The 21,421-nt window shown below is 35.4% G+C and overlaps 2 protein-coding genes across 5 annotated transcripts in view; both read right to left on the bottom strand.

Moving 5' to 3' along the window:
- The window catches only part of LOC107749170 (extended synaptotagmin-2-A-like), a 25,245-nt gene extending 18,502 nt beyond the window's left edge, over window positions 1–6,743 (bottom strand). The window contains exon 1 of the mRNA XM_016564276.1: window positions 6,193–6,743. Within this exon, the coding sequence (XP_016419762.1) occupies window positions 6,193–6,567 (375 nt within the window). The 5' untranslated portion in view covers window positions 6,568–6,743. The remainder of the gene's footprint in view (window positions 1–6,192) is intronic.
- The window catches only part of LOC107749093 (disco-interacting protein 2 homolog C-like), a 38,073-nt gene continuing 23,391 nt past the window's right edge, over window positions 6,740–21,421 (bottom strand). Inside the window, exons 21-40 of one of the 4 annotated variants that reach the window (XM_016564142.1) lie at window positions 20,745–20,953; window positions 20,531–20,645; window positions 19,116–19,317; window positions 17,626–17,726; window positions 16,829–16,909; window positions 16,568–16,691; window positions 15,451–15,572; window positions 14,415–14,526; window positions 14,212–14,321; window positions 13,930–14,060; window positions 11,956–12,124; window positions 11,671–11,841; window positions 11,421–11,450; window positions 9,967–10,028; window positions 9,618–9,675; window positions 9,450–9,524; window positions 9,188–9,362; window positions 9,028–9,107; window positions 8,701–8,744; window positions 6,740–7,275 (exon numbers count right to left, since the gene is read on the bottom strand). In XM_016564142.1, coding sequence (XP_016419628.1) covers window positions 7,023–7,275; window positions 8,701–8,744; window positions 9,028–9,107; window positions 9,188–9,362; window positions 9,450–9,524; window positions 9,618–9,675; window positions 9,967–10,028; window positions 11,421–11,450; window positions 11,671–11,841; window positions 11,956–12,124; window positions 13,930–14,060; window positions 14,212–14,321; window positions 14,415–14,526; window positions 15,451–15,572; window positions 16,568–16,691; window positions 16,829–16,909; window positions 17,626–17,726; window positions 19,116–19,317; window positions 20,531–20,645; window positions 20,745–20,953 — 2,424 coding nt within the window. In that variant the 3' untranslated portion in view covers window positions 6,740–7,022. Of the gene's footprint in view, window positions 7,276–8,700; window positions 8,825–9,027; window positions 9,108–9,187; window positions 9,363–9,449; window positions 9,525–9,617; window positions 9,676–9,966; window positions 10,029–11,420; window positions 11,451–11,670; window positions 11,842–11,955; window positions 12,125–13,929; window positions 14,061–14,211; window positions 14,322–14,414; window positions 14,527–15,450; window positions 15,573–16,567; window positions 16,692–16,828; window positions 16,910–17,625; window positions 17,727–19,115; window positions 19,318–20,530; window positions 20,646–20,744; window positions 20,954–21,421 lie in introns of those variants that run through there. The other 3 variants (XM_016564143.1, XM_016564144.1, XM_016564145.1) reach the window with 3 other exon arrangements.

Below are 21,421 nucleotides of genomic sequence, written 5' to 3' on the forward strand. Positions count from 1 at the left end.
AAAGTTGCAACTGTGTTATTTAATGAGCTAACATGAACTAAGACTTGTATTTTTTTTAAACAAAGATTAATAACTTCTGTCGCAAATGTAGCTATTGCTCATTGTGAATGTTAATGCATTAACTAAGGTTAACTAATGAGGTCTTATTGTAAAGTGATACCTATTGGTCTTTATAGTTCTTTTGCACTTTAATCTGTGTAAAACTTTTAACTTTATACATTTTTCTGTATTGCTTTATTGCATTTAAATGTTCAGTTATTTTTGTTATAAGAAAAATGTTATTAAACCTGTTATACTGTATTATGACAGCACTTTTTTAAACTAAATTTCAATACCGTGATAATACCGAATACCGTGATAAAAGCATTAGCAATTAATCGCAACATGAAAATTTGATATTCTGTGACAAGAAGCCTCATCAGATCACAAAAGGAAGTATTTGACTGGTGTTGTGGCGTAAAAAGGTTATAATTTTCTTTTTTGTTGGACAACAGGTTTAGAAATGTGAATACAAGGGAGGTTTAGCTTTAGGCATTTTAATTTAAGCATGTTTAGCTTAGTTAACGGAAGGCTACCTGCTGCCATCAGAGCAAGTGTAATTACTGCATTCACGCACTCCTCGGATGCTCTCATTTCCCGAGTTGTGCTTTTAAGTCTGAATGTGAAAACAACATGGACACTCTCGTTACTACAAAGATGTGTTGGATTTGTATTATTAGAGCTTTCCGACTTGAGTTCACGTGCATTTTCTCAGTCGGGAAATTATTTTTCACGTGCGGTGCCAGTGATGATGCTTCTTACGTCCATTTCGGAGAACCAGAGTACAAATATTTCAATCGATCGCTCAGGCATGGCACCGAAATGAGGCACCGAAATCTGCATTCGGATTCGGTTCTAGTACATACCGGTTACATAGGTACCGGTGCCATATTGGTACCGGGTTTCGGTACCCAACCCTAGAGATAGTTGGCTGTAATGCACATATAAGTCTGCGATCCGCCGTAAAGCAAGAAGAAGAAGAAGACGCGTCACGCGCCGGTTGTCGAGGACGCGCTCAGGACAGTTCAGACATTGTAGTGCATCAGAGGTAAAAAAAAATATATATAAATACTGTTCAGTTTCTTGCACAGACTGATCGTTTCGTGTCTTTACACATCAATGTATCGTCACGAGCCGCAGGGTTTAATTTGGTTTTGTTTGTGTATGTTTTTTTTACTCTCAAAGCTGTGATTCCCATTCACTTCCATTATAAGACTGACGGACTGCAACGGTTTGAGTTAAAAATCTTTGTTTGTGTTCTACTGAAGAAACAAAGTCACCTACATCTTGGATGCTCTGGGGGTAAGCAGATAAACATCAAATTTTCATTTTTGGGTGAACTATCTCTTTAAAAGTAATTTTCAGATTTTTGCATAATGCAATATTAAACCATTTACAATTTTTCACTGAACAATTGTTTTTGAAGTAAAATGATTACTGGAGTACGTTTTACAAGAAAACACCATTTCATTCTTTCTTAAAATTTCAAACTTTCAAGCTTAATAATTGTGCAAAATGTGGTTTCTTTGTATTAACTGTGAAATTTACCTGGAAATTAGAAATTGGAAATTTGGCTATTACACCAAATATTTTCCAGTGTTTATGATAAATTACCTTACCATATATCACAATTAAGTTACAGTTAACAGGTTTTTACTGTAGTCCTGTTTGCAAATTGCAAATGTTTTTTTGCAGTGTTGAAATGAGAACGGTTACTATTTTACTCATAATGAAATCAGGTGAAAATGTATAGATACTCAATTGTTTGTTTCTTTCTTAATGCCATGCCAAGTCCTATAGAAATTCAATGTGGAATTCAGGTTAAATTCTGTTTAAAAATAAATTCTGATTTGAATTGTAGCGTTCTAGTTTTTCGTCGCATCATGCTGCTCGCTCACAGTGTAGACAATGTGTCTCTCTCTTTGGCTCTTCATCTTACTTTCCTCAAACATGCAGTAGTGTAAACTCTGGTAAGAAGAAAGGACCTATATGGAAAGATGTGGCACAAAAGCATGTGAGTGAGAGATATGCCAGAAAAACCAAATGGAAAGTCCCTGACTTGTCCTTGGCTCCATTTCTTTCTCATATTTTCCTGAGGGAGAAAGCCAGCCTATGACTCAAAGCTGTGTTATTTTCTGATTATACACGCAGAGAGCAGCTAAAGTTAGCCTGCTAATTCCCATGGCCTGTCAGAGAGCAGCCGACGCTGAGCTGATCCGATCTGATATTACAAACTCTGCATCTCTACATGTATTATCTCTGCCACAAACACCCATATCTCTGGCCTTCAAAGAGCTTAGAAAGCATTGTTAGGGGTCAAAGTCTAATTCATAGACACACTGCGAATATATTTGTAATGTTATCCTGTATCTTTCTGCCTGTTTCTATAACATCGCACACTAGATTTGTACATTTGATCCATAAATACAGTAAAATGTGAATGTAAATGAGTCAGGAACTTCCATGCAGTAATTCCAGTTTCAATAGCACAGTTCTGAGACAGCACAGGCAGCTAGTCTAACCACGTAAAGCAGATTCATGAGGACATGTTAACGCTCTGACCAAATGCAGTAATGTGTGTGTGATTTATCTGCATGTGTGAACGTGTGCATCTGTGTAAGATCTGATCTGTTAAGCAATGTCATTTCCTAGGCAAGCAAACAACTTTGTCATATACAAACAGAAACAAACACACAGGCACGCTCATTCTGAGAGTGACTGTAGCAACCAGGAAGAACTTCATATAGATTTGACCTCATCTAACCTCTAAATGAATCAACGAGTATTGTGAACTCGATGAAGGACTGACAGCTTGAGCTGCTTAATGATTTTGTGAGGTATCACAGGCACGTCTGAGATGATTCAGCACGACTGGTGAACAGGTCAAAGGTGAACATGTTTTTTTTTTAACATAATCAAAAAAAAACTACTGGAGCTGAGCAAAGCAAGGAAAGAACCGGCCATATTCTCAGCACCTAATACAGAAGAAGAGACAACAGAAGAACTAGCTAAACAAACACACTCTCTTAAGGCCCTTGTGATTTTGATCAGACAGTAAAGCAAACATACTGTAATAAATCTATCAGCCACACACACACACACACACACACACCCACCCACAAAGGCGTCTCTTGCATAAAAAACTGTTTTGCAACAACCTGTTGGAGCCCTATTTTGTATTGTAGTGCACTGCAGAAGTTCTGAGGTATTTATTTAGCAAATAAGAAGAATTTGAAGCTTAGAAATGTTATATTTTAAGTTTACGTTAGTGTAATAATCTATATTGATTCCCAGAAGCAGCATTGCCAGTTGTTCCTCAAAATAAACGCGTTTCTTATGGTTACTATTACTTCTAATGTTATTTTTGCAACATATTTTATAAATAGACACACACACACACACACATTGGCCTATGTAATATATTTTTTATTTGACCATATTTGAGAAAAACATTTATACTTTAGAGGCTTGACTATTTGTTTCTGAAGATTTTCAGCAGAAGGATTTGGCAACGCTGCTCAGGAATGGTTGACCAATTTAAGTTCAAATTCTTCTTATTATTACTTAGTTTTTTTAATTTGCAAATTGATTCATTTACAAATTATTTTCATAAATATTACAGAAAATAAATGTAAATACAGCAATTGTTATGCATGTGTTATTTAATTCTTAAATATATTTTTATGTATATTTTATTATACATATCAGCTTTTTTATGCACATTGACCGCCCTGCTCTCCTGCCAAAAATCCTATATCTGTCGACCACTACTCAGAAGTGAATGAGTTACACAGAAAGGCTTGGACAAACCAAAAACCCTCGTTGGTCCAGCTAATAAAACTCAAACTTCACTGGCTTTTCATTGCCATGTTTGATAATGATTCAAATGCACAAACACAGACACAACAGGGCAGGAGCACTGCCTTTATAATACCTGCCCTCCAGGTAAAGTGTCACTGTATCTGCTTGACCAAACTATTGTTCAGAAACAGAACGTGGTGCGCCTCATCTGATTGACAGGTCACTATGGCAACATTTCCTCAAGCATGTGACTCACAGTGCTTTGGTGATGTCATAATAATAACATCAAATGTCATAATGGCAGTTACTATAGTAACACACCACACCCACTAAGGAGAGGTTCTTTCACCATATACAGCCCGCATCTGACACAAATAAACAATAATTCACCAGTTCCTGTTACAAACACACACAGGCAGACCACTTCACTCAAACACATTAACTGAAAACGGATGATTATTATTACAAAGTTAAGTATTTAATATGAGTGTGCAGTGAGTTTCATCTTTGATTAATACATTTTCATGCATGTTCACAATTAAAGTTAACTATATTAAAATCATGAAATAAAAAACATTTTTGTTACTTAAAATAGATGTTAAATCAATTAATATAAAAAAGCTTAAACTTATATTTTATTTTATTAAAGCAACATTTCTCATTTTTGTTTAGTTTAACAAAGTACTAAAATTTAAACTAAATAAAAACTTAAAACTTAAACTAAATAAACTAAACTCAATAAATAAAACAACTAGGTAGACATATTTTAAAAATAATACTAATAAAAATGTAAAAAATAAAACAAAATTGATTTTAAATTAAAATAATAGAGAAAACAGAAAACAAAATTCAAAATATTAACAAAACTATATTAGTATATCATCAATGATATTAAAATAACACTGACTCACAATCAAACAGACCATGCAACCAATCCCAAATCAGACAATCAGTCAACCTGAGTTTCACGAATTACCTGTTCATGTTACTTAATATCAGCCTAAAACCGAAAGAAAGAACAATGCCAGCCTGTCCTGGCCATGGGAAGACAGTGATTTACAGCTAATGGAGTGAACACTGGAGTTTTGTGTCCCTGAATGCCGCTTTCAGCACACAGGCCTGCTATTATGCCAGAACTATGATCTCAGGTTAGACAGCAAACTCATTTGTTTAAAGTAACAGAACACCAAAGTCTGTAGGCCAAATGAAACAGACTTGTCAACCTTACTTGTCCTTGTTTGTGCTGAGAGCTTTGAAGATTTCCCACAAGGATTCAAATTCATGAAAAATGACTCCGAATGCAGCCTCTGAATTAATATTTTACATTCAGAATGTATTATCAGAGTCGAACCCACAATAGACGTCTCATCTAGTATTTAAATTAGTGGTCGGTCAGTGCACATTCTTGAAAGCCTTAAAAGTCCACCTAGGCCTAAGGGCACAATATATATTTTTTGAGCATTTCATGTGATCATAATCAATGTGCCTGACATGAAAGGTTATAAATAGGAAAGAGTTGTGCAAATACTTACTAATGTTACTATTTAATTACACTTCATTGTAAGAGAAGTTTGTCTTGGACTCTATGGTGGTGCTGAACAGATATATACACAATATAAACATTAAAAATCAAATGTGGATATCACTTCATTATATATCAGTCATTATAAATAAAAAATAATCTTCATTGGTCATAGTAAAAGTGTTTATATATAATAAATATATTATTTAGAAAAAAATTATTGATTTATGGCTAAAAAAAGTTTTTTTGTATCAAATATTTTGCATAGTGAAAAAGTGAAGTGATTTTTATTGTATTATAAATATTTTATTGATAAATGTCATTACATTTATGCAATGTTTTACTTTTACTATTTACTTTTTACTATGACTTGAAATTTTTATTATTCATTTCAAAATAATATTATAATTTTTATTATTAGTTAGTGCACATTATAGTACATTTATGCAAAGTAGTAGAAAAGCGTTAATAAGAAGAAAAATTTGAATATGGGGAAAAATGGTTAACGCCATAATCTGTCTCTCTCTAATGAAGACCTATGAAATACTTCAAATAAAAACATTTTAGAAGACCTTAAGAGTGATTCTGCTCTTGTTTAATGGGTGCAGTTTTGATACTTCAGTTTCAATTTGTGGTCTTGATTAGATTTGTGACTCATTCAGGTATGCAAGCAATGTCAGTGAATACACAAACTTTTGACAACATCAGATTTTAACGCCACACACGCAGAGCAATGTCTGTGTAAGACGTATAGGTCAAGGCTGAGGTCCAAGTTCCCCGTGTGAAACATTAACAGACTGGAGTAACGCGATGTTCAGTGTGTAACTCACCCACGGCGGCAGCTCTGAGCTCCGGACGCTCTGACGCACCGCTCGCTCCTCTTGCTCCAGAAACGCCAGCGCCCGGTTCACCGGAGCGAATCTGCTGCCCTGGTTCCGTCTGAGCCAGAACAGCGCGGCCAGGACGATGAGGACCCAGCTGAAGCTGAACTCCAGATATCCCAGCACGTATATGGGTAAAATCAACAGGAATGTCTTGGCGAACTTGATTCCCATCTGCGTGGTGTCCGTCACCGCGGACTGCGGCTCCTCGTCCGGTAGCACCGGCTCGGGTGTATTGACATCGGTGGGGCTCGGAGGAACAGAACCCGGTCCGTTCAGATTTGGTGCGGGTTTGGGTTCCACTCCGTTCACTGACGCACTCATCTCCAAAGTACACAAATCCAAAACAAACAACAAAAGTAAAAACTAAACAACTAAGAGAGCTTCTACAGAAACATCTCAAACGTTTACAAATCTTTGTCAGAAAACAAAACGAGTCGCGTCGCTCGGTTCCGGGCTCTTCCCAGGAGCGCAGATGACTGGATCAGCGCTGCTCCCTAAACTAATTTTAGTGTGCAAGTTAAAAAAATAACCAACACTAGCAAAATATTGGGCGACACAAAAACTGAAAAAGATATGCTTCAGGAGTCTTGCAAGTCCCTCTGTGAATGATATGCGAGTGTGTGTTTGCTATTTTGAGGGTGTTCAATCTACAGTTAGCAGGCTGACAGAAGTGCTGACAGTGAGAAGGTGCTGGAAATCATGGTTGTTGTGCCTGAGAACAACCATGAACCATCATGAGAATGAGCCTTTCTTTAAGATCATCAGTGTGCGTGTTTCTACATGTTGTAAGCCACATATATGTGGTCGAGCTGGTCGGCGAGGAAGCCGTCCCGTAGGTGCATGCGTTGCTTCTCTCCGCGAGAATTGATGGGAATTACGCCCGTGTCCACAACCACCACCACGCCAACAATCAAGTAGTGTTCCTCTAGAACCACATTAGTTACCATGGGAACCAGATCTAGAGCTTCCTGCTCGGAACCGTCCAACTCCACCACCACCACTAAGAGATTCGTCCATGTGAATGCCGCGCTGAATGAGAGAGAGAGAGAGGAAATTTAAACTTTACTCTATGAAAATATGTCAATACAAAATAGCTGTGCAAGCTCCATTTCACACGTTTGCGCAATGCAACTACGATAGGCATTAGCATAAACTCTTGATCTGCAGTCAGTTTTCTCTCTCAGGTCAACTACTCTATTGTCAGCAACATTATGAAGAGAAACTTGCTGAGCAAACAAGTTTATGGATGGCTACCTGAATAATAACATATCCGGTTTAAGGACACAGACATTTGAAGGAAACCACTGCTTCCTTGAATACTGAGGTTTGTTACTGCCAGTAAAAATACATGTTTATGTTGAATGTGGCTCATTTAATCATTTTTAAGTGTGAAGTCTTTGGTTATTAACTCAAGCTTTATTTAATGTGCAGCAGCTGTTTTTTTTTTAGTGCAGATCTCAGACTTATTATTCAGTTGTTATGAATAATAACACTTAGTTTTGATTTCACCATACCTTTGAAATACCTTTCAGTTATAAACTATTTTAATCATCATAAAGTATTGAAGTATTCCTACATGGATGCCTAAAATATGAAATGTTTTGGGTTGTATTTCCAGTAAAAATAAGTATATTTGATATGTATACACTACTGTTTAAAAGTTCGGGGTCAATGAGACTTTAAAAAAAAAAATGAATTAATACTTTTATTCAGCAAGGATTAATTAAAATGACTGAAAGTGATGAAAAATACATTTTATAATGTTGCAAAAGACATTTCAAATAAACTGTTATTCTGGGCTTTCTATTCTTTAAAAATATTTTTTGCACAAAAAAAAAGATCACGGTTGCCACAAAAATGGTAAGCATCACAACTGTTTTCAACACTGATGATAAGAAATATTTCTTGAGTATCAAATCATGATATTAAAATGATTTCTGACGTATCACATGACACTGAAAACTGGAGTAATGATGCTGAAAATTCAGCTTTGCCATAACAGAAATAAATTACATTTTAAGATATAAAACATTTATTTTAAATAGTAATAATATTTCACAATAATACTGATTTTACTGGGTTTTTTTGTGATCAAATACATGCGGCCTTGGTGAAAATTTTAAAAACATTAAAAAAAATTTGAACGGTATACTTTTATATATTTATATACTTTTATTGTAATATAAAATAATTATATCGGTTATTTGCGGTAGGAAATTTACAAAATATCTTCATGGAACATGATCTTAACTTAATATCCTAATGATTTTTGGCATTAAAAAGAAAAATCAATAATTTTGACCCATACAATGTTTTTTTGGCTATTGCTAAAAATATACCCAAGCGACTTAAGACTGGTTTTGTGGTCACATATTTACAGTACATAGTATACTGGCCTTAGTGTGAATATGTGGCTGTGTGTGTGTGTGTGTGTGTGTGTGTGTGTGAGCTCACCACTCTGTGATATTCCGGTGTGCCCTGATGATGGACGTTTCAATGTCAATGGGATGGTATTTCATACCTCTCAGCTCCATGACTTCATCTAACGCTCCCACCACATAAAGGGCATCATGCCTTTCTGAACACACACAAATGAAACAACTCAGTGTACAGTATATACTTTTATGGTTTGACAAAGTTTCCACCCCTAATTAGTGTATTTACATAGTGTATGCTTCTGGCCTCAGTGTGATTATGTGGTTGTTATTGTTGTGTGTGTGTGTGTGTGTGAGCTCACCACTCTGTGATTGATATTCCGGCCCTGATGATGGACATTTCAATGTCAATGGGATGGTATTTCATACCTCTCAGCTCCATGACTTCATCTAACGCTCCCACCACATAAAGGGCATCGTGCCTTTCTGAACACACACAAATGAAACAACTCAATGCAAATCAGGTATCTTTGTGACAAAAAGCACAGTATACACTGAACACACACCTCCACTTGCATCAGTAAGGTCGGTCCTGCGCAGGAACCCCAGGTATCCGGTTCTGGCCCACACAGTCTGAGTGTCTCCAAAGCTCAACCTGGCTCCGAAATGATCCGAACGCACATTTTCCTCTCCGAGCACAGTGAAGTACCCACTGGCATTCTGTGGACTATGGACCCAGATCTGCACTCATTTAAAAAAAGAAACACAAGTGAGATGCTTGGTTATGAGAAAATTGATCTATAGATGAGAGAGTGCTTTTGGTCTAACCTCCCCTAAATGAGAGTCTCCGATTGGTCCCTTTGTCTCTGGGTTAGCGATGATGATGCGTACACCAGGTAAAATCTGTTCAAAAATGATTTAAAAATGAATGTGGCTTACATTTAATTTAAGGAAATTATAAGAAACAATAAAGAAACTTTTAATTGTCTTACTTACCTTCCCAGATTCCATAAGAGGTAGACTGTGTGGAGATCCTCTTTCAACCAGTCTCACCCTACAAACACACACAGACACACTTCAGAAATGGCAAACCAGAAATAAATCATACAAAAATACATTAATATTTAGCAATATATTATATATAGTAGTAAACATTTTGAAAATATTTAATATTAATCTAAATTATTTATTTAATATTTAGTTTCACCTTCTGAGGCAACATTTGTTTAAAAGTTTCAGGCACTATTTTGTACCCAATTTGTAGATTTTTGATTGGTAGTGTATCTGTTCTAATTCTAAGAATGGAAATAATGAAATACCTAAAATATGTGTGTGTGTGTCTTGCCTGTCATGTCTCAGTGCTCTCATGTCCACATAGACAGTCGTAGGATCCGGTCCTGATGTTCCCTGCACAAACATAAAAATCATCTTCTATAAATGGCAGTCTAATTTACTTTAAAACATGAAGCATCATGCTTATCTGGCGGACAGTTACTATCAAGGTGACTTGCATTAACAGTGAACAGAAATGTACAAATGTATAGTGTATGGAGAGGATTCAATCAATTAGCAGAACTGGGAAGGTAGAGGAACTATAGTATTGCCCTAGTGTGTGATATTGACAACAAAAACCCCAATATTTTCTGGTATATGTCGATTATGATTATTAGGTGAAATTTTGCAGAGTTTGTTTTTGTACTGTTACCTTATTTGGTTTAGGCCTGTCATGTCAGCTGACTCTCGAATATTCTATTTTTATACTCTGTGCGGTGGTTAGTTCACAGTAGAGACAGAAATTCACATTTAATTAGGGGGCAATATTTGCCTATTTCATTTGATTTTCAGGTGCATTTTTACCTTTATAAGGGCAATTAGATGTATGCATCATGTTTTATGTCAAAGTCTTAGAATTAATAAATTAAATTAGAATAAAAAGACACTATAGGCTTGTACCCGTTAAAATGAAAGTAGCATCAACAAAGCACATCTTTGCATTACAGAATTGGCATCTGAAGTGTCATTTAGATATATTTACACTGCAATTACAATTGAATAAATAATGCTATGAGATTAATGTTTCTAAAATAATATTTTGAATATTGAAATATGAAATAATAATTACAAAATAAAAAGATACTTAAAATATGAAACTAAATATTCAGGAAAAACAACATGCTTGCTTGTGTGATATTACTTAACTATATCATATAGAAATATAAGACAAGACATTTTGGGGGGCATTCCTACTGCATTTGAATAGGCCACACCGCGCAGTAAAAATGTGCACTCTAAAGGCATGTTTTTGTTTGTTGTTATATATTTCCACATAACATAACTATGGTCAAAACAGCTTATGCCAAACAGGTTAAACTGTTGGCATCCATTATTCGAAGAAAGAAAACCTCCAGTTCCAGTGTAGCTGTGAGATATTTGTTTGTATAATAACATGTAATGGCCAAATATATTTAGATTCACGCAACAATGAAAATAAAAAACCGTGCTGGTGCTCACTTTTTATGAGCCACCCTGAAACTAATCAGAAATGTGAATGCAGCATGACTGTTTCTTTGCATCATTTATGACTGAATCTGGACATGCTTTAATTTCTCACACACACACACACACACACACACACCATATCAGCTGTGTGGAGTCATTTCAGGTGAGGTTAATACTTTGCCGATTAGTCAACTCGTCAAAATGAGTATTCATGCACACAGGAAGATAATTTACTCCCACATCTAAATATATGATTGTAGTAACTCAGCTATGAAATGATGAGGATCAGTTCAGTCATACCTGCTCAGCAAGCTTCCCCAACCTATGAGGCTACATGAGGAGAGGAGAGGAAGATGTGATGTATAAATATTAAAAAAGTAAATTAAAAAACTGAAAAAGAAAACAAAATAATATAATATATATACAAAAAAAAAATAAAAATAGAAGGTTGAATGAGTTACATGACTAGTAAAAGGGGAAAAAAACTGAACACTGGGGATGCAATTAGACTATGAAATCAGATATGGGTCACTTTCTGGCCAATACTGACCTGTAGGCAGATGGCGAGATTGACCCTGCAGCCGAAGGCAGTGCTGACGGCACGCGGGTGCAGCCCCACGTCCTTAAAGAGCTTACAGAAGGACTGCGTCAGAGCAACACGGGGCCTCTCTTCCGCCACAACCACACACGAACGCACACGGGTCAGATCCATCCCACGGGCCTGAGAGAGACACAAATATACAGTGGTGAAATAGGAAGCAGTTTATTTCAAGGAAAGAAAATGTTGTTTAACGAGATGCAGATTAAAATTCTGTGTGAGTGTGTGTGCGTGTACCTTTAGAGAATCAGTGAGAGAGCTGAGAGATCTTATGCAGAGCTCCATCACAGAGTACGAGCAGAACGTGTCTCGGACTTTAAACTGACTGACGGACTGCAGCCACAAAGCAGGGTTCACCTCTAGATCCATTGGAGAGATCAGAACAGACTGCTGCCCTGCATACACGCTACACACACACACAAATAAACAAATAAAAAGGTCCTTAAAGGCAGGGTATGTAATTTCTTCAAAAACACTTTAGAAAACTGATTCGGGCCGAATAGCAAAACAAACTTGTAGCCAATCAGCAATAAGGGGCGTGTCTACTCGTGATGTGGAGGAGAGAGCTTTCAGTGCATGGGACGGACATTAGCCGAGCCGAGCGACAGAAAGATAGAGATGGCGGATAAAAAACAAAAGAGGAAAACGTCTGCGGAAAGATAAGGCAAGAAGTAGGACCCGTGTAAATATCGGATCAGCTTTCCAGCGCTGGAGAGAACTCAAGGAGCGGAGGCCTGCGATCGGACGCCGAGGTTGCGTTGTTTCTTCTCAATAGGAGAGTAACACTGTGTCTACAACAGCTAAAGTCTGCCTACACTAGACGCGATCAAACGACCGTTGAAAACCATTTGAAATTTGTGTCAACACGTCATAAATAGAACCCGGCAGCAGTTTTCTGTCGGGATTTGTTGCGCCGCGCCGCTCACGTCCGAAGACACGGTGTAACATTGGTTTTGCTTTGTTTCACAGAACTAATCGTTGCCTGGGTTGCGTACGTATATGTGGGGCAGAGCTATCAAAATAGGGGCAAGACCCTTTTGGGGTAGGGGCATGTTTGTTTTGGTGATTTCAAATATAAACATTGACTACCAGAAATCCCTTACTCTGCCTTTAAAACTGTCTCACTGTGTCATTTTTATGATATTTTCTTGATTTTGTAACCTGTAATTGAATTTTCAATTGTACTTACTTTGGAACTGGTTTTGTAGGCTATAACCTTATAAGGTTAATAGTTATAATATAATAATAATAATAATAATAATAATAATAATAATAATAATAATAATAATAATAATAATAATAATAATAATAATAATAATAATAATAATAATAATAATAATAATAATAATAATAATAATAATAATAATAATAATAATAATAATAATAATAATAATAATAATAATAATAATAATAATAATAATAATAATAATAATAATAATAATAATAATAATAATAATAATAATAATAATAATAATAATAATAATAATAATAATAATAATAATAATAATAATAATAATAATAATAATAATAATAATAATAATAATAATAATAATAATAATAATAATAATAATAATAATAATAATAATAATAATAATAATAATAATAATAATAATAATAATAATAATAATAATAATAATAATAATAATAATAATAATAATAATAATAATAATAATAATAATAATAATAATAATAATAACAAGTTAAGGCAAGAAGTAGGACCCGTGTAAATATCGGATCAGCTTTCCAGCGCTGGAGAGAACTTAAGGAGCGGAGGCCTGCGATCGGACGCCGAGGTTGCTTTGTTTCTTCTCAATAGGTGAGTAACACTGTGTCTACAACAGCTAAAGTCTGCCTACACTGGACGCGATCAAACGACCGTTGAAAACCATTTGAAATTTGTGTCAGCACGTCATAAATAGAACCCGGCAGCAGTTTTCTGTCGGGGATTTGTTGCGCCGCGCCGCTCACGTCCGTAGACACGGTGTAACATTGGTTTTGCTTTGTTTCACAGAACTAATCGTTGCCTGGGTTGCGTACGTATATGTGGGGCAGAGCTATCAAAATAGGGGCAAGACCCTTTTGGGGTAGGGGCGTGTTTGTTTTGGTGATTTCAAATATCAACATTGGCTACCAGAAATCGCTCACCCTGCCTTTAACATTTGTGTTTGCATCTGTGTGTGCATTTCAGGTGAGAGCACAGGTAGTCCGAACCTGCAGAGACACCACAGGACGAAGCCAAGGCCGCAGTATGGGTCGAGACACACGGCCACCTCACGAGAGGGATACAACTCACACTGCAGTTTAACAGAGCGACACAGGGCACTGGTTGCATTGTGAGACATCTTCAGAGAAAGAGAGAAAAACAGAAATTATTGTTTTTTTTGTTTGTTTTTATCGCAATTTTAATTTAAAAAGGTTATCAATAATAGTAATAATAACAATAATCTGTAGTCCATACATAAAAACATTCGTAACAATTATGAGGAGTCAAACCTTCACTCCAGCGAGCATTCCTGTAGTGGACACACTGAAGTCCAGATACGCCAATGAGTCTGGGTCACATGGTTTATACAGCAGGGGACAACGCCTCTTTGGCAAGTCATCTAATAAATACACACACACACACACACACACTTTTGATGAGCATCTGACAGGCGTAATTCTGAACAAAGATGTTATGTCCCTGACAGACTCACCTGTTTCCAGGATAGGAGGCCATGATTTAAAGTCCACAGCCACTGACGCATCTCTGGACTTCAGAAGTTTAGAGATTGCTTGGGTGGTCATAACACACACTGAACGACTCACCTGCACACACCAGCATGTTTATTCATTAAAAACTGTAATGTTTTAATATCCATATGCATTGTCTCATTCTATAATGCACCACATTTAAAAATAATTGATATTTGATTTAAGCCTGTAAAGGGTTGATTTAATCCCGACATGGAACAGTTTATTACACCTTTAGACAAAACCTGCATAAATGTCTTTGTTGAGAATTCTACTTGATACGTCATGCTTATAATATAGGAGAATATAGAGCTTAAACTCGAGAAGAAAAAATTCACCTCAATTTTATTCAGAGGCCAAAACGGAGCAAAAAATATGCTATTTGGTGCTGTAGCTGATATTTATAAAGTCTAAAAATAAGATGAAATTCTGATGGCTTGTAATGTAGATCAGGGAGATCTTTATAACAGTATAGCAAACTATTTCTATAAAATTCATTTAAACATCAGCTATCACTCTATATTTCCCAATAATATGTTTTAGTAAGATAATATTTTAATGCTTAGTTTTATGATCAAAGCTGTGTAGTTTTAATTGTGGTGAACAAAATATAATGCAATGCAAAACAATGATGATACTTTTGTCCAGTGTTCATCTTGAAATATTACTAATTATATAAAATTGATTCTTACATTTACTTTATAAAAATCAGTGAGCATTTTACAGCAAAAAAAACATGTACCATGTCCTGAAGAGCGTTTTTAGAATTATACTAAAAGGCCTTTTACTTGCTAAAAAAAGTATAAACTATTAATGTAGAAAACCATGTTCAACAGGTTCTTCAGCAAAGTTTGCATCATGTTGATAATTTAGAGGCCATAAATTTGAGTATTGCATATGATTAACTAGGGTTAACTATTAGGTACTTCTCTGATAATTTAATTCATGTAACTCTAGGTGTGGTGGAGATATTTTGAGGGTGTGTATGTGTGTCCTCACCTCCAGGATCATTTTAACTGTAGGTAGTGTAGTGGAGATGTTCTGAGGGTGAGGTGGTCGTACAGTTATAGGAATACAGCCTGCATACAGACAGCCATAAAAGGCGGCGATCAGATCTAAACCTGTAACGCAAACAAACACAAACATGAAATCTTTGTGAAACAGAAGTACATTTGTATGGTGAAAAAAAGGTGGAATTCAGCGCACATTTATTCATTCTCATTTGTTATGAGTTTAATTGTAATGTGACATGTTTAACTAAATGTTTTATTAAGCAAATTTGATGTGATGAGATTTAATTGGCTTCTGAATGTGAATTACAGAACAGGACTGACTGCTGTAGCTGGTCTGACTTAATGAAATGCTACAATTAGCACCACAGAAAACAACTACAGATGGGATTTCTACCCTGAACCAGAACTCAGCATATTGCTGGTGTGAAGTATATTAACTAGTGCTCTGACAACAAAAATTGTGACCATTTATTTACAGCTTAATTTGGCAGAAATGAAGGCAGAGATGTATTACTGCAGATTTATTGGTAAACTTTAAAATCTATTTAGTGCCTTTGACTTTAAAATATCTTCATTTGGAAGCTTTTCTCAGCAAATATTGAAATGCAATTATTTGCAAATGTGACCCTGGATCACAAAACCAGTCTTAAGTCGCTGGGGTATATTTGTAGCAATAGCCAAAAATACACTGTATGGGTCAAAATTATTGATTTTTCTTTTATGCCAAAAATCATTAGGACATTAAGTAAAGATCATGTTCCATGAAGACATTTTGTCAATTTCCTACTGTAAATATATCAAAACTTAATTTCTGATTAGTAATATGCATTGCTAAGAACTTCATTTGGACAACTTTAAAGGCGATTTTCTCAATATTTTAGTTTTTTTGCACCCTCCGATTCCAGATTTTCAAATAGTTGTATCTCAGCCAAATATTGTTCTATTCTAACAAACCATACATCAATGGAAAGCTTATTTATTCAGCTTTCAGGAAAATTTAACTTTATTACTGGTTTTGTGGTCCAGGGTCACAAATAATTTGAATTAATTTGCACATCATGCAATTAAAATTAAGTTAACACAAAGTGTGTGTGTGTGCTTACCTGGTGAAAAAACTAATGCTACATGGTCTCCGTCTTGCAGCTGTCCTCTTTCATACAGCAAAGTGGCGATTTTCTCTGCTCTCTTGTGAAGCTGTAGACAGGTCAGAGAGCTTCCTATTGCCCCCTGAAAAATAGAAACACATTTATAAAAGCACAATGGCACACCTGAATTCAAAGAAGTCAGAAATGCTCCTTATTTTTGATAATTTTATTAACACTCACTGCTGAAGGGAACTTAGGAAAGTAATATATGTATGTTACCCGTGTGTTAATGAGTGTGTAAAGTATGTGGTCAGGCGTTGTCTGAGCTCTCCACTGCAGCACCTCCGACAGAAACAGGAACTAGAAATCACACAAGAGAATGAATAATCAGTCAGAGTGAAAAAGACACATACTCACACTCACTCATATGCCCTATACAAGTTTTCCTTTACAGGGGGTCACATGAAATTGTTACACAGACATACTTTTTGGCTAACTCTTCCCATCTCCAAAAAAAACCCCAAAAAAAACATTGCATATTTTACACTAAAAATTGCAATTGTGATTTAAAATTTTTTTTTTTTTTAAGAGCTCCAGGTTTGTTGTGTTTTTGGTAGGGATGCACAATTATTATTATTATTAAATAAAATGCATTAAGCAAAATAAGAAATACTACTATTGCAAAAACACTAACAAAAGTATTTAAGTGAAATAACAATGATGATTGCAATCTTCTCATTTCTGGGCAACAGGTTTTAAAAACTTCTCTCACTTAGAAATCTGGTAAAATGGTTGGTGCATGTTGCATTCCACATTATAAATGGCTCAAACACACTACAAATGTTGAGATGGAGTTCATGTGAAGCATCATTTACTGTGAACTGAGCCCCACTAAGACACTAAAAAAACACTGAATCATGAGTTGCTCACATATAAATGAACACAGTGCCGCACTTCACTCATAAAACACGGAACACTTATTATTCATTAAATTAAATTGCAGCCTTTCATTTCACAATATGGATCTTGTTGTGATCAATCGTTCAGCACTAAGAGATCCTAATCTCTGAATTTACCTGCTCATTGTCCTCCATGTGACTCAGATCTCGTCCACTGGCCTGAGCCATTCGCTTTCCTGCAACGAGATTCCCCACCATCACAGAGGCAGGACCCACCTCTGCAACAAACACACACAATATTTACACGTTTTCTATGTAACACAAACACATTATGCTCTATAACACACACAAAGGCTTATGTACCGGGTTGTTTCTGTCTGGGTTTGGGCAGGTTGGTGATGCAGGAGTGAGGGCACATGAGGATGCTGCAGGGGTGTAGTGCCCCCTCCAGGAACAGCTGTTTGGTCTCAGACAGGTGGATTCCACCCAGAGGGGTTTTGGGGAGGGTGTTGGCAGGAACCAATGCCAGACAGTACACTCCCACCTGATGAATCCCATCTATAGCCTAAACACACACACACACAAGTTTGGACAGAGAATTCTTTATTGTTAATTCAATTCATTATTAATAACCTTAATCATATAATTAACACACTGAAAAGACCAGAGGTGTGACTTTAAAGCCTTCTGTAACTAAACACAACTGAAGCCAAAATTGGAGTTTCACTTGAAATAAATATATTTCTAAACAAAAATTTACACTAATGTTCTAAGGTTTAGGTAAGATTTTTTTATATATATTTTTGAAAGAAGTATCTTATGTTAACCAAGGCTGTATTTATTTGACCAAAAATACAGAAAAAAACAGTAATATTATGAATTTACTATTATAAATTCATTATCACTACATTATAACTACTATTTAAAATACCTGTTTTCTATTTTAATACATTTTAAAGATGTAATTTATTCCTGTGATGCCAAGGCACACATCATTTGATCGTTCAGAAATGATTCTAATATGTATATTTGGTAGTCTAATATGCATATCAAGTGACATATTTTTACTATCAACGTTAAAAAGAACTATGCTGCTTAATATTTTCATGGAAACCATGAAAATTTGATTATTAGAAAGTTCAAAATATTGAACAGCACTGATTTCTTTACTTTCACGTTTGATCAATTTAATGTATCCTTCCTGAATAAAAGTGTGAACTTCTTTAAAATAAGATTGTACTGACCCTAAAACATTTGAACAGGAGTGTACATTTAAATACTAAAAGATATTTTGTACAATAACAAAACTAGAATCCATGAATGCTAATTATTAAATAATGACTTTTTAAAGTCATTTATTTCATTCAGATGTTCACCATCACATTTATAGAATACAAAAATATCTCTAATTTTAAACCTATAATTTCTATAATTGTATTTTGTAGAAAGAATATGGCCAGACCCAGCAAGACGCAATAAATCAGCCAAGAAATTTCTGTCATTTAAATCAGAGTTTTTGTCCTTATGATTGATGCCACAACAAGCGACATACAATAAGAGCTGTTGCCGCTCGCTTGGTTTCTATTTTTGTCATGTCGTGGTATTTACACGTTTTCTATGTAACACAAACACATTATGCTCTATAACACACACAAAGGCTTATGTACCGGGTTGTTTCTGTCTGGGTTTGGGCAGGTTGGTGATGCAGGAGTGAGGGCACATGAGGATGCTGCAGGGGTGTAGTGCCCCCTCCAGGAACAGCTGTTTGGTCTCAGACAGGTGGATTCCACCCAGAGGGGTTTTGGGGAGGGTGTTGGCAGGAACCAATGCCAGACAGTACACTCCCACCTGATGAATCCCATCTATAGCCTAAACACACACACACACACAAGTTTGGACAGAGAATTCTTTATTGTTAATTCAATTCATTATTAATAACCTTAATCATATAATTAACACACTGAAAAGACCAGAGGTGTGACTTTAAAGCCTTCTGTAACTAAACACAACTGAAGCCAAAATTGGAGTTTCACTTGAAATAAATATATTTCTAAACAAAAATTTACACTAATGTTCTAAGGTTTAGGTAAGATTTTTTTATATATATTTTTGAAAGAAGTATCTTATGTTAACCAAGGCTGTATTTATTTGACCAAAAATACAGAAAAAAACAGTAATATTATGAATTTACTATTATAAATTCATTATCACTACATTATAACTACTATTTAAAATACCTGTTTTCTATTTTAATACATTTTAAAGATGTAATTTATTCCTGTGATGCCAAGGCACACATCATTTGATCGTTCAGAAATGATTCTAATATGTATATTTGGTAGTCTAATATGCATATCAAGTGACATATTTTTACTATCAACGTTAAAAAGAACTATGCTGCTTAATATTTTCATGGAAACCGTGAAAATTTGATTATTAGAAAGTTCAAAATATTGAACAGCACTGATTTCTTTACTTTCACGTTTGATCAATTTAATGTATCCTTCCTGAATAAAAGTGTGAACTTCTTTAAAATAAGATTGTACTGACCCTAAAACATTTGAACAGGAGTGTACATTTAAATACTAAAAGATATTTTGTACAATAACAAAACTAGAATCCATGAATGCTAATTATTAAATAATGACTTTTTAAAGTCATTTATTTCATTCAGATGTTCACCATCACATTTATAGAATACAAAAATATCTCTAATTTTAAACCTATAATTTCTATAATTGTATTTTGTAGAAAGAATATGGCCAGACCCAGCAAGATGCAATAAATCAGCCAAGAAATTTCTGTCATTTAAATCAGAGTTTTTGTCCTTATGATTGATGCCACAACAAGCGACATACAATAAGAGCTGTTGCCGCTCGCTTGGTTTCTATTTTTGTCATGTCGTGGTGGGTTGCCACACCCACAGTGAAATCTCATTGGTGCAAAATCTTCACATAGATAACTATACATTAAATATTAAATCCGATCTGCTTGGCTATGACTTTGTTGCTTAGTGCAGCATTTTTGCTTTCAGCAAGGACAGAAAAATGCAAACTTTGAGCCTGATTATGTATGTGTGTACCTGCAACACTCGGCTCATCCACTGGTAACTCTCTTCTTCAGTTGAATCTGGTCTCTGTTCTGCTACCAGCACAATCCTCTCATCATACAACACATTCACTGAGAACACCACCGTCCTATACAGAGCGAGCACAGAGATTACTCAGGACATTACTAATGGATTTAAAACAAGATTCTTTCTAGAGTAGTATTCTGGTCTTACTTTTAATACATACCTTCCTCTATAGATGAACTTCATGGGCTCCACAGCAAGAGCTGTAGCGATGATATCATCAGCATTGTGTTTCCGACCCCCAACCTGCATCAGTCCTTCCAGTGTACCAGAGATGAAGATCATCTCACCCGGACCCACAAACCCCAGCAGACCTGACCTCACAAATACACAATCGCTGACCAATCCACTGTCACACGCCATTGGACACACCTGCACCACAGAGACACAAACAAATTCTCTGACTGACAGGACACACACTAAATAGTAGGATACACACACTTTCTACTTAAAATGCACCAACATTTAATCATAAAATTGTTGACAACTTGAACCTGCTAATTACTATAAATGACCAGCTTGGACCAGAAACATTTGAATACAATGGATAAAAGTAGAAACTAGGTAAAACTAGCTACAAATGCACTAAAGTGTTTTTTTTACTTTACTACAGTAAATCAAAGATGTTTTACATACACTGCTGTTCAAAAGTTTGGGGTAGGTAAGATTTTGTAATGTTTTTGAAAAAAAGTCTCTTGCTCACCAATACAGCAATAAAATAAATAAATATAGTTTTGTAGTAAATGTTTCCTATTTTAATAGATTTTAAAAATATATTTATGAACATTGAAAATATTTTAAAATTGCTCAAGAAAATTGGTGCTCAAGAAACATTTCTTA

This window comes from Sinocyclocheilus rhinocerous, unplaced genomic scaffold, assembly GCF_001515625.1.
Source record: "Sinocyclocheilus rhinocerous isolate Xijiao unplaced genomic scaffold, SAMN03320098_v1.1 scaffold919, whole genome shotgun sequence".
NCBI classification, from domain to species: domain Eukaryota; kingdom Metazoa; phylum Chordata; class Actinopteri; order Cypriniformes; family Cyprinidae; genus Sinocyclocheilus; species Sinocyclocheilus rhinocerous.